The sequence below is a fragment of the Halyomorpha halys genome, unplaced genomic scaffold (assembly GCF_000696795.3).
Source record: "Halyomorpha halys isolate HHAL.00 unplaced genomic scaffold, Hhal_1.1 Scaffold27.1, whole genome shotgun sequence".
NCBI classification, from domain to species: domain Eukaryota; kingdom Metazoa; phylum Arthropoda; class Insecta; order Hemiptera; family Pentatomidae; genus Halyomorpha; species Halyomorpha halys.
Genome location: NW_027115109.1, coordinates 206,500 through 220,221, shown reverse-complemented (window position 1 = coordinate 220,221; position 13,722 = coordinate 206,500). Strand labels below are relative to the sequence as shown.

Sequence of the window (13,722 nt, the reverse complement as noted above, 5' to 3'; positions counted from 1 at the left end):
AACTGGGGGTACACGGTTGACGACGCCATCTTAGCCTCTCAAGGATACCGGTAAAACCGACTCGGAGCGAACACTACACGATTCCCGGATTTACAGTACTTTCACGGATTTACACAGTCTGGGCCCATAACCTGTTGAGGTAATATAATTAAAAGAGTTCAATAGGTTGAACACATATATTATTAGATAAATAGAACAATAGACATGACCGAAGGATGTGCCAGGTGCTAACTAACCGATAACCTATAATGGATAACCACCTATCAATATACAATGTCTAAAGAGGTTATTCCTGACACTATCTTCTTTTTAGGCGCCTCGGAGTATTGTCAGGAATGGAACAGGTAGCAAGGTTACAAACTAGTGGGTTTAGGTGGTTTGGGAGTTTATCATGGAAGGAGTGATATCTGGTTCGGGTTAGATCGGTTACATATGGAACAGATAAACCTAGAACTGGAGAAAGGTGGTATCAAAAGAAGGGAGTAGAAAGAAGAGTGATTTCTCTGCTCATATTCCATTAAAATTAACCTACGTTACATGTATGCATGCTTATCAGAAGGTTAATTGAAACACAAAAACGTCGTAATTTTTTGTTTATTTGTTTTTGAACTATCAAATACTTATTTATCCTGTTCGTTTTAAGCCTAAGTAGAAATTTTTATTTTAGTGATACTATATTATATCCTAAAGAATGTGGTTTGTGTTTTTGTCTAATATCATATCTATCAAAGTTGTTCCTAATTTTTTTTTTTCCATTTTGTTTTAGCAATATATTATGCAGAGCTCTTAGGAGTCAAAAATGCCCATGTGATAAGATATAAAGGGTTCAATAAAGTAGAAGAATTTGACTATGTAAAAGAAGCAGACAAAGAACAAGTGAAAACTGATATGGAGTAGAATGTTGGTTTACTTTTGTTAGTAATTATTGTTATTTTTTACTAAAAGTAAACTAGTGTAATTTGTAAATATGTCAACTTTGTTAGTGAGGGGAAATTCCCAAAACAAATAAAAATTTATATGGAGTAAAAGTTTGTTGCTTTCATTTATAATTATTTGTATTTTTTACAAATAGTGAAGTAGTATCTGTTTTTAATATGCCAACTTTATTAGCAAAAGGGAACTTCCCCCCCCCCCCCCCCCAAAAAAAAGGAAGTGTATAGATATTTTTCCTAATTTGTTATTGTTAAATAAACCATATGACTAAAAGTAGATATCATTTATCCTATATCACTTTTTTATTTTACGTATTATAAAATATAAGTATTTTACTAGTAGAAAACATCATCACATGTTTTCTAACTAACTATAGAATTTAATTATCAATTCACCTTAATGGAAAATTATAAGGAAATGTTTATCCCCAAAATTATCATAGCAATAGTAATTTGATTAATTTTTGGTGCTTTAGGAGACTCCAAAAGAATATACTGTACAACTTAAAACTTAATGTTCATCCTCAACCATTAAGTTCCAAATATTTATTTATTTTATTCTGTTTTCCTTTTATTAAGCTCTGCCGTACAATGAATACTTGTTTTTTCTTCATAATTCTTATTGGATGTAATAAGTGGTATAAATGACATTGAAGTCTTGACTCCCAAACAATATGTTCAGGGTCTCTACTGTTGAAAGATATCACTTTCTAATTTATAGTACATATTGATTAAAGCTACTAAATTTAGGAATTATGATGGCAACTCAACAAACTCAGTCCAAAGAGGATTAACCTAAAATTTGCTGATACAATTTCTGTTTTAACTTTATTATTAAGTTACACTACATCCCAATCATTTGAGCATTTGCCTGTTTCAATATAAATAAGCTGCCTTCCAATATCTGATTCCAAGCAGTTTACTTACATCGGCAGCTACACAGTCTTACCAGCACAAAAATGCTCTCCCCACTCATTTGTTTCCTTACAGAGGTTTATTCATAACTCTCAGAGTGGTTGCATTATTGTCCATTGTCAAATGTCTTGCCCAACAGTCTCGCAAGTCTGATGAATTAGTACAAATCCAGGTTATTAAATAGTGCCTTTATCTCTATATTTGTTCCAAATTTGTAGCATTTCTTAGACACATAGAATCCTACTTTCAAATCTTTACAGGCAACTCAACATCCAATTAGCCATTACAACTCTCCAGTCTACTTCACTTCAGTTGATGCTATTTTGTGAATTTACTAGTGAAGCCAGATAGAAAAATTCGACCCTCTCAATTTCACACAAGATATAAGGAGTGGATCTAGAGATAGCATTCAATTTTTTATAAAGGATATTTGAAGGTGGCTACTAATGATCTTTCCAATCCAACCACTATATATATAAAGATAGATTGATATGAATAACATTCAATTTTGTTTATTTTTTTTACTACTGATTATGTTAAAAAATTAAAAGGAAATAAAATTTTTTAGTCGATTAATAATTTCTAAATTGTTTAAAATTTCCATAATTTTTTCGATTTTGAAATATTTGTAGGCTGAGTAAATATAAAATACATGTCTATGTCAGCATTAATCACTTTCAGTAAAAAAATTTACCTATCATCCGAGTGGAGTGATCATCAATGGGGGCCCTTGAAATCTTCATTTCAAGTACTCTATTAAGTCAAAATTTGGTGTAGAACAGAATGAAGGTTAGTGGCAACTTTAAGAGCAGGTTTACTATAGAGGGGGAGAGAAAAACATTTCTTAACCTGACTTTCCAAAAATTCTTTGATAATATTTATTGCATGTTAAAGATTAATATGTGCAACTAAGTGTATTATGAACTTATTACGTTTTTCAATTATCAAAGAAAATTAATTCAGTTTTATTATACTATTTAGGATACTGATGATAATTTCAGTATTAGTATTAATCACATTTCATACCATTCATTAGTTCAGTGTCTCAGCAAGTGCACTTAGTTAATCATTCATTATTATCTCATTTCCCCTTAACAACTTTGTACGATTTATTGAAAAGTAAAATATCTTACATAATAGCCTTTGCTCACACTTCAATATTCATTAGATTGGTAAACCTGTTACATAAATATTTACTATGTTTAATTAATAATTGAACGAACAAGTAAAATAATGAAATATTGGAATTTCCATGATAGTTGAATATTCATAAGTTTGGTAAGGAGGTAATGAATTATTCAAAAATGGTGTTCTAATCAAGAATATTTATTTTATTCAATAAAAATAAAGAACATTTTTTTCTATACAACTGAATCCATGTTTCAATATAATTAAAGAAAAAAGTTCCTCACTGGTGGTACAGAAGTACCTACTGAACTTCATCAACATCTAGTTCAAAGATCTGTTTAGTTCCTTCTGGTTAAAACTTATGCTCCTTTTTTTTAAAAAAAGGTTCATAAGAATTTATTTTTGAAGTCAGTTGGATTTATATGCTATTGTCTTAGTCCAATGCTAAGAGCCACTACAGATCTAAATCCATAGATCGTTTTCTAATTGTTCAACTGATAATACATTGTTCATCCATATTAAATCCAATACACAGAATTATCCATGTTAATAGATCATAATTTCCTTTTTAAACATCATTATCATGAATGTGTGCCATTAAAATCTTGGTAGAAGGCACCCCGTCCGTTTCTTCTCTTGGTCCACAGCAGTAAATTCTAAAATACATTCTACAGGTTAAGCTGAGAATTTAAATTTATTTTTCCTATGCTTAACCTTATTCATTACCTTACTCAACATTTTCTACTTTATGAGTGATTAAATATTTATCACTTGTTTTTTTTTCAAACTTGTCAGTTTCAATTGATACTTGGCACATACAATAAGCAATCATAACCACTGATATATTCAGAAGAAGAGAACCTGGAATAAATTAAACAAAAATTAATATTACTTCAATAAATATTTTACTATTGCTGAGATCTTTGAATGACCATGATAAAATCTAACAAAATTACCAGTGTATACATATAAAAACACTGAACATGCAGACTGTATATAATTTTGTTTATGGTTATTTTTAATATTTGTTTTTATTTTGTTATTTGCCACATATACTACTACCTCAAACTCATGTATAGTTATTTCCTAGATGAAGATTTGAATGTATATGATGTTAGTAGTACTGCAAACAAACCAAAGAGGTTATTTACCAAAAGAAGGGAAAACATAAAGAGAGGTCCAAAATAAATAAATATTAATTAGATCATTATTCCTAATCTGCTACTCCTTTTTTGTATGGCCCTCACAGTCATTCTACATTACTATTATATTCAAGATCAACAATATTTTTGTATTTAGTCTTGCTCCAAAGTACTTTAATTTTGTTACAACTAAGCACGTGTCAAGGAGAATATTGATAATGAGATTAGGAAGTAGTATTTATTTTCGTAAAGGTATATATATTTATATATTCAGGACCATATATTGTGCTCAGTTCATTTTATAACTATTTTTTTGTTTTTGTTTTAAGATTTCAGCTAAAAGTAAAGATTTATCTGCACTGGATACTAGAAGTATGTTATTCGAAATTTTGAGGTTGTTTCCTTTAGTAATATCATATTTTGAGGAAATGCAAGCAAGGGAAGGGGAAAAACTGTAAATCCTAAAAACTTTTTAGTAAACAAAGCACATCTAGGTTAAAAATATTAAAATACATTTTTTTTTTTTCAGTATAATATAAAGTATTTTTATTCTATTTTAATAAATAAACAATTGATTATAAAATAAAATAATTACAATTTAAAAAATAACAGATTAAAAATAAGCATTTATTCCATGTCTAGCCAAGACAGAAGCTGTAGATAACTGTTTTTTAATTATTTCCAATAATAATTAATTTTTTGATCTCATCACATCACATCTTCAAGCCCTTTGCAAGAGCTAATTTTTGAGGCTTAAGTCAGAGCTTTTTCTGAATAACTTTGAAATCTGATCAAACTAAAATACCTTTTATTTTTCTTCAAAGGTTTATATTAATGATGTAACTGCTTACCAATAAAACAAACCCAAGCATGCATGTACTTTCTTTCTTCATTACAGACTGATGTGGTCCTTGGTATCCTCTACAAATCTTCACCAGATGGCTCGATTATGTGGGGCCACTTTTCAATTTCAAAGATTCAGCAAGGTTAGAGTGTCCTAAGTATCCGCATCTCCCACATCAGCTCTGACCTAACTATAGCCCTGGAGTGCTTACTGAGATGCTTAAGATGAAGGATTTTCTTCCTTAAGCAGAAGTAGCATGCATGCATAGTGTTTGATCATAACATCTGAATGATATTAAAAAGGGTAAGAGATGTCATTTAAAGTAATACTACTAGTCATCCCATTAAATTTTTATTTCCACACGTTTCTACAACCAAAAATCTAAACACTCTATATAAAACTATTTTTCAACTTTAAAATATGGATCTATCGATAAAATGTACTAGAATATATTTCTTCTATAAATTAACATAGTTAAACTGAGCATGACCTGATTTTCTCCTCTGAATAACCAACAATTTTTCTATGCATCGAAAATGTTTACTTAGGTGAGGTTCCATTGTAACACATGAATTTAGTAGTTGAACATATCAAGATCTAAATTTAAGGTAATATTGATTTTATGAGTACCTAAATAATGAAATTTGTTTTAAAAAATCAGATACCTTTTAAAAGCTGTTGAAAATGTAGCATTCCCAGTTTATGACCTCCAAAAAACATGAAGTTCGAAATAACAGCAAAAACCCACAAAGGTGAAGCAACAAAAGCTTCAAGTCTTCTCAAATTTTGTTGACTAAGGTTAGTTACCTGTAAAATAACTATTCTCAGAGTGAAATATATATATAAATAAAGCAGTAAAAAAATCTATATAAAAATAATTATAGTTAAATTATATTAGTAATCATAAACTAGAGTATATTTTAAAATACAATAAGCAATAAAAGCTTCAAATTTTGTTGAATAACATTAATAACAATTTTCTGATATATATAATGGTAAAAAATATATGAAAAAATAAAAAGATAAATAAATAAATAAATTATATCAGTATCCATATATTTTAAAAGATGAAGTAACAAATTAAAATAATAAAACTTAGTGTTGATTTTCTGTTATTTAGAAAAAAATAAATAAATTGGTAATTTATCAGGAACTATTAGAACGATTAGATGAATATATATCTACTAGCACTCAACTTGAAATTTGGTAAATATTCTATGAAGTAATTTCTATAGATTATCTTCCTACATAGATGATAGCAGTTTCCATGATATGATGCCGAAATAAATTCACATAATGTTGGTTTCTTGTTGTTTGGGAAAATGTAAGTTTTTGAAAAACTGTATCACGAAAACTATAGCAAGATCTCTATCAGTGTAAATCTTACAAAACTAACAAATATTGAAATTAAAATTTTAAAAAGGATAGGAAAAAATAATTTAATTTAAACACATACCAACCAACGATTAATGAACTGATTCTTCCAGAATTGTCTACAAATCGCTTCGCAAAGTAAGCCAACAAAATTAAACAAAGACCAATAAAATACACTGATTGTACCACCGTGCCATATGTATACAAATAAAAAACACAAAAATGAAGCAAATGATTTCTTTATGATTGAAGCATGTCTCCTTCCACAAACTGGAGAGTAAATACACCTGAAAACATAAAAGTTTTAATGAAACTGTACAAAACAATATAAAATATAACTACAATGCTTCTTTCAACATTTTATAGAAATTACTATTGTACAAAACTTTTAACATTTTAAATAAACAAAAAAAAGAAGAAAATTACTCAAACAAAAATAAAACTTAAACTATATAATTAACTATACTTTAAATATAAAATGTATAATATAATGAAACGTGCAAAGGTATTAACTAATTTTGTATGCTCCATAGTGACAGAAATCAGAGATAAAAATAATAAAATTTAGTAAATCTAGTAGATATATTGGATAGGTTTAAGAAACACTTTAACAGTATCTTGAATACGGAAAATAATTATCAATCTCCTCCTACTGAATATGAGAGAGAAGAACTAAGTAAGGAGGAAATTGAAATAGACATCAGAAAATTAAAACTTTATAAAGTAGCGGGAACTGAAAATATTCCAAATTAACAATTAGTGAACTAACCTAGGCATACGGTGAAACTTGAATTTCTAAAATACACCTTTTGGTTAAAAATATTTGGGACATTGAGGAATGGAGGAATTCTCTACTTATCCCAATTCACAAAAAGAGGACAGGTATAATAACTATCGAGGAATCTCATTCCTTCCTGTATGTTATAAAATTGTTGCAGCCAACACAAGGTTTTAAAAACAAAGGATCAATTGTGTGTCATATGTTTTTATTGTGTTAAAAGTTGATGTTTTCTTTTGTTTTCATACCGTGAAAAATAAACAATACACCTTTAAGTCTCATTGTATGCACACACATCGGCTGACATGTTTTTCTCAATATACTTAGTCTTAGTAGTCAGCAGTCGGCAATCTTCGCCAGCTTAACCGTTTTCGTCAAGGCGGTCAGATTTACTGAAACTACTTTCATGATGACATAACCTACCTACAGCAAGGGCCCCATCAATCACACCACAGTGACATAAAGACTTTTTTTTTCTTCTCTTTTGTTCAACTTAATTTAATTTTTGTAATTGTTTTAAATTTGGTTAAAATCATTTTTATTTTTCTAGTTTATATGTTTGAATATTTTGTTTTACAGTTTACTATGTTCAATTATTTAAAATACAACAATAACGAAATTCGGCTATTCATTTATTTTATTTTCACTACTCTTCACAATTGGGCTAGTAAAGGTTCCCTTTGAACCCCTACCTGCTGTAACAAAAATATTTAAGTTAATCTTTATTAGTCGAATCACTAAATACGCTGAAGAAATTATTAGTGATTACCAATGTGGTTTTAGACAAAATCATTCAACTATTGATCAAATTTTTTCTTTACATCAAACATTACAGAAAAATCTGGAATACAACAGGGTAGTTCGTCAACTTTGGATAGATTTCAAAAAGGCTTACTATTGACCGCCAGGAGCTGTATTATATTTTGATTGAACAGGTAATACCAAAGAAGTTAGTAAATCCAGTGTGGATGTGCATGACTGAAATGTTTAATAAGGTAGGAATTGGTAATCATTATTCTCAGAAGTTCGAGGTTCAGTCAGGTTTAAAACTTTTTCATAGAGGACCCTCTACACTATGGTCAGGAAGGAAGAATAATACTCACATCATAAGGTAGCCAAACTTGTAGTCAGAACAGAAAAGTAGGAATCATAAAAGTATATTAATAACAAAACACAGGCCATGAAAATAAAATAAGAGTGGAAATTTGGTTGATGCTGGCATTTTGGTCAATGACAACTCACATAAGACCTCTATGATTCTTGTCATTTACAGGTAAGAAAACATAAAATTTGTTATAATAGGATTGGAAACTTAAAAAATTTCAGTGATATATGTAAATTTAATACTAAAAACTAAATAAGTGAAGTTGAGAATAAAATTTCATACTTGTAATGAACAATTGTAAAAAATATGTGTGCATAGATAAGATCATTAATGGATTAGATCAGACAACAGAATATAGATAAAAATCATAACAGTTTAAGACTAACATAAAAACCTAAACTTTATATTACCTGAATATGAAAAGGTAAAAACCTCTATCAAAATGCCTCCACATTTTAGAATAGAGATGAATCCTATAAATACACTTAGGGAGATCAGGAGTAGTAAAATTCTCAAACATTGCAATGCTTGTAGAGAAACCATACACAACAATATACTTTAAATAAAAAAAGTTAGCCATACATATCCCAATGCCACTCAGTGTCCATAACCCATTAGAAACCAAATTCTGAAAATTTGAACAGAACTGTAAAAGTATTAAATAAAGAAAAATCTAATTATTATAATTAAAACTTAAGGAGATATAGTAGGTGTAATACATAATCTAGGTTATTAGCTGACTAATTATATATTGTATAAATAATTAAATGAAATTATTTAAAAGATGGATCCATCTCAGACTTTGTTTTGATTTAATCTTTAAAATGAAAATAAAAATAACTTATTATAAAAACAGAACTACACAAACTAGATGTAAATACCTCTGCTTGTATTAACAAACAGAAAGATGTATAATTGAAATTAGCAGAACATCATTGTTTTTAATGCAGATATATGTCATTCATGAAAGAATAAATTGTGTTAATGAATGCTATCAAGGAGGAATGGCTACAGAATTAAAAAAAAAAAGAGGTACCTAGAATATCGAAAGATTATATAACTTTATTTGGTCTTTTGAAGGTTAGGATGAGAATATGCTGGATATTAAAAAAGGAAGTGCTACTGCTAAGGAAATATACTATAAAAAAATCAGTCACTTTAACTTGGCATAACAACAAGAGATACTAGTGTCAGGGAACTCCCAACATTTAATCAAATAAAACAATTCATGAATATCTTCAATTTCATCTCAACTCCTCTAAACACCAAAGATAATTATAATAAAAGTGGGACAAAATAAGGAAGAATATTAGAAAATGCAAGGTTATGTAGTAAGGAATCTTAGACTTTGTTGGAGAGTTAATATAAATTTTCATGTAATCCAGAAAATATGGTGACTAATTTTTTTTTTTTTTATAGAGATGTGGTAGAGAATATGTAGGTTTGCAGTAGTTTGCATCTGGCCAGTCAAAGATGGTTGTACAATGTAAAACAAAAGAAATAAATTAAAAACTTCATATGTCCAGATAATGTTTATTACAGTAAAATTGACTAATCAATCCAGATAATATTTTTGTAGTTACAAAATATCTGAATTCTAATAAATTTATTTAGAAATAGAACAAACAAGAGAAATGGACAGATGGGCGGTAATCTTTGTGCTACAAATAGCTGAGTATGCCAAGCAACTTTATCAAACCAATAAAACATCTGGGACAGTTTAGGATGGTAGACAGTTTACAAGCCATTACCAGAGGATCTGAAGTTACATTACACATAGGCAGTGGCCTAGATTTAATTCACATCTCACTTAATGGTCACTGATCTGAAATTGGCTCAGCATAGTGTTTTAGAAGTCAACATAAGATAGATCTCCTTCTCCTAGGAATCCCATATTTCTCAAATATTCTATAATTTTACTGCTTATCCCTATTTCCCCCTACTTCAAGTACAGAATCCAAGGAAGGGTGGCTCATGAATGAAGAAAAAGAATCGTATCAGTTCTTCAATACAACCATAGCCATTCCATTACACAAAAGTAAAATGGGTTAAAGCAAGATGATATTCATTACAAAAAAAATAAACTAGTCATTACTTCAATAATGTGATGCATGGCAGAGCAGTACAGAACATGCGATAAAAATTCAAACAATAAATAATATATATAATACTTGACAAGTGAAATACATAGGCACAAAAGTCTCTCTTTATAACCAGCATGTCTAGTTTTATATATCTGAAACAAAAAAATAAAATAATGATTAATAAATTAATCACAAATATATATTACCTCTTTCCACTCTGTTGTCATCTTTACAGTGAAACAGATCCTACGCTAACTTGATTGCTTTTACATAAACATTTTTATTATGTGTGTATGTATAATTGTTATGTTTTTATTTTGTTCAAGAGGGTAGTATGAATTTCATCAATTTAGTGAAGATTCATTAGCTTACTAAAATTACTAATTTCAAATTTACAATGAAAATTTAGATCAAATTCTTAAGTAGATAGATTTCAAGCTCTGGCACCTTTAGATGAGGTTTCTAAAGATATTGAGAAGATATGGGTAGGGATCAGAGATAATAATAAAGAGGTTGGTAATTTGTGTCTTGGAAAAAGAAAAAGTAAAAAGAACAAACTCTGGTTCAATAAAAGCTATCAATGTGAACAAAGAAAAGCCACTAATTAAAAATCTCTCAATAATCCCAACGAGGAGGTGCCTGGCTAATTCTCTCTTTATGCAATGTAATCCAACAAATCACTATTGCCTCTGATAAATTTTGCTAAATATTTTGTGTAATTAATTTGAAACAATAAAACCTACTTTTAAATAATATATTAGCTAAAGAAATGATTTACAGAATCAGGATTTTATTTTGTTAAGGAAAAACATTAAATGAACTAAGAGAATAAATATTGTTTGCTATCAAAATAAAAGGTATTAACTCTGGTTTCTATTACTGAACAGATGATTATTCCTAAGATATCTCTAAATAAATATCATTTTTTTCTCTTGAAAATAAATAATTAATGTTAATTATTCACAAATAATTAAATATTTTTATATTTAAACTTTTTTATAGTTGAAATATAATCCATTTAACCTAACCATGGATTCTAAAAACATAAATATAGTTATTGTTATTTTTTATCGAAGATTACAAAATTTTTGATATAATAAGCAAAAATTGTGACGTTAAATCAAATAAATTACTATAAAGGAAATACATTTTATTTTAAAATTATGAATAATTGTAATGAAGTTTGAAAAAATTATTTATCTTTTAGAAAAATTAAATTACAAATATGTTCTGGAACAATACTTTGATAAATGGATGATCAGACTCAACATTGAAAAATGTATTTCAAAAGTTTTCACCCTTATACGCCCAGCAGAGCCACCTAAACTGATTCTCAAAAGCAATGAATTACAAATGAAGCAGTAAGATATCTAGGAATTCATTTAGATCATCATCTTACTTAGAATCATAACATCAACTTCAAATTAACCCAAATCTAAACAAGATTAGTGATACTGTATCATTTTATTAATGGAAAATTTGGACTAAAACCAGATATAACTATACTAATTTATAAAATAATACTAAGGTCATTACTGATGTACGGCACTGTGAAGTGTGGCAAGCAGCATCCTGTATGGAAAGAAACAAATTTCAGATATTCCAAAACAAGATTTTGAGAATTGCAGTGGTTCCCTCTGGTGGTTTTTATGAAACAGGCAATTACAGCAAGTGGAATCGATAGGTGCTTTAACAAAAAACAATTTACAAAACTCCACTCCAATCTACAAATGGTGCAATGCAATGGAATACAACTTAGGAAATCCAACCTCATCACGAAGACTGAAGCCCAGGCTGATTCAAGATATCCTGTTATAAACTCATTATTTATTTATTTTAATGATTATCATTATGTAACTTTTAATTATATTTTTGTATAAGTCAATTTTTTTTAAATTCTATAAATAGTAGTTGTTTTCGTTTATTTTCTCTAGATTATTAATTTTATTTTTATAATTGATCTTTATTACTTTTAATTATAATAGTTCATGGTTATAGCATTGAAAATAGTTAGGGGTATCTCTTGCACAAGAGTATACCCCCCCCCTTCCATTATCAACTGTTAAAAAATAGCTAACAAACTGCTACAATGACCATGTAAGGCCAACCAGGACGATCTGATAATAAAGAAATTTAAAAAAAATAAATAAAAAATTATTTTCAAGAAATTCTCTGACAAGAAAGGTATTAATACATCGGGAAGAATGTTAAATAAATGTACCAAATACCTGCAATTTGAAGTACTCATATGGAATAAAAGGTCCAAAGAAAAAACATGGTAAATAAAAAGTGTAGGCTAATAAATTCAGAAACTTTTGGCATTGTTCATTACTTTCTTTAACTTCTGATAAAGCAAAATCAAGGCACCTGATCAGGAACCAAGCTAACAGAACAGATATTAGGCGATCTTCATCTGTCATCCTGCTAGTATCCTACAATACACATTAAAAAAAAAATAAATCACTAAAATAACAATAGTTATAAAGATAAATATTTATTATTGATCTAAAGCACTTATATTCTCTACAAAAGTTTTAATAGTTCCTTCTAAAGAGAAGTTATTTAGGAATAAAATACTAATAACCATACAATCATAATCGTCAAAATAATGATACATAATCATCTCAAACATGCTTACATTTAACTAATTTAGCAACAAAACTGCCATTTTAAAAATAAAACATATAATGCTTATACCTCAATAAAAGCAATAAAATACTACATATATCACATTTCAATTTGGAGAAGCATACCAAACCATTTCCATGATAATGGTGTAGAACTGACACCAATATGCATTAATAATTAATAGTCCTAAGTTTAGTAGTTTAATTTTTTTTTTACCAATTCAGTTTAAATTATATCAGTTTTTAAGTCAAATTTCAATATTCATTTGTTTCTCAATTGATTTTTTTGTGAAACAATGAACTTTAATTTAAGCCACAAGCTGTTGTTGATTTTAATTTTAAGTCAATATGGCGCCGGCCAGCTCCAACTCAATCAATATTTATTTTTTTTTTTTCAAGAATTTTATTGTAACATTTTACTGTCGGATGCAAGACACTAAGTTCTTAGCTTATGTAGAGCTCTTTAACACCCCCAGAAGGTGCCATAGGTCTGCAAGAGACACTGCAACAACCAATTCCTAAGCTGGATAAAAGTATGAGTTCATGCTATGCTTACTGTAAACACTGAATAAATAAAGCATAAAGTGAAACTACCTTCTGCATTAAATGCTGAAGGTAGTTTCACTGAATCCATTTCATAGCTTTATCAGGTTATAAATGCACCACATGGAATAAAGTATTCCCCATTATGAAGAAATACAGATGCCAGAAATCTTTTTCATGCCATTATCATGTGCATAACTCTCATACATAAGATTCTGAGTTCACAGCCAGCCACAAAATTACATCTTAT

At 28.6% G+C, this 13,722-nt stretch overlaps 1 protein-coding gene across 4 annotated transcripts in view; it reads right to left on the bottom strand.

Annotated features, from left to right (window-relative positions):
• Positions 1 to 3,152: 3,152 nt before the first annotated feature.
• Positions 3,153 to 13,722, bottom strand: part of rasp (protein-cysteine N-palmitoyltransferase Rasp) — a 15,212-nt gene continuing 4,642 nt past the window's right edge. For 3 of the 4 annotated variants that reach the window (XM_014424851.3, XM_014424874.2, XM_014424866.2), the window contains exons 4-10: positions 12,531 to 12,734; positions 10,314 to 10,454; positions 8,629 to 8,846; positions 6,418 to 6,622; positions 5,627 to 5,768; positions 3,702 to 3,836; positions 3,153 to 3,631 (exon numbers count right to left, since the gene is read on the bottom strand). In XM_014424851.3, the coding sequence (XP_014280337.1) occupies positions 3,703 to 3,836; positions 5,627 to 5,768; positions 6,418 to 6,622; positions 8,629 to 8,846; positions 10,314 to 10,454; positions 12,531 to 12,734 (1,044 nt within the window). In that variant the 3' untranslated portion in view covers positions 3,153 to 3,631; position 3,702. Of the gene's footprint in view, positions 3,837 to 5,626; positions 5,769 to 6,417; positions 6,623 to 8,628; positions 8,847 to 10,313; positions 10,455 to 12,530; positions 12,735 to 13,722 lie in introns of all 4 variants that reach the window. The other variant, XM_014424859.3, reaches the window with a different exon arrangement.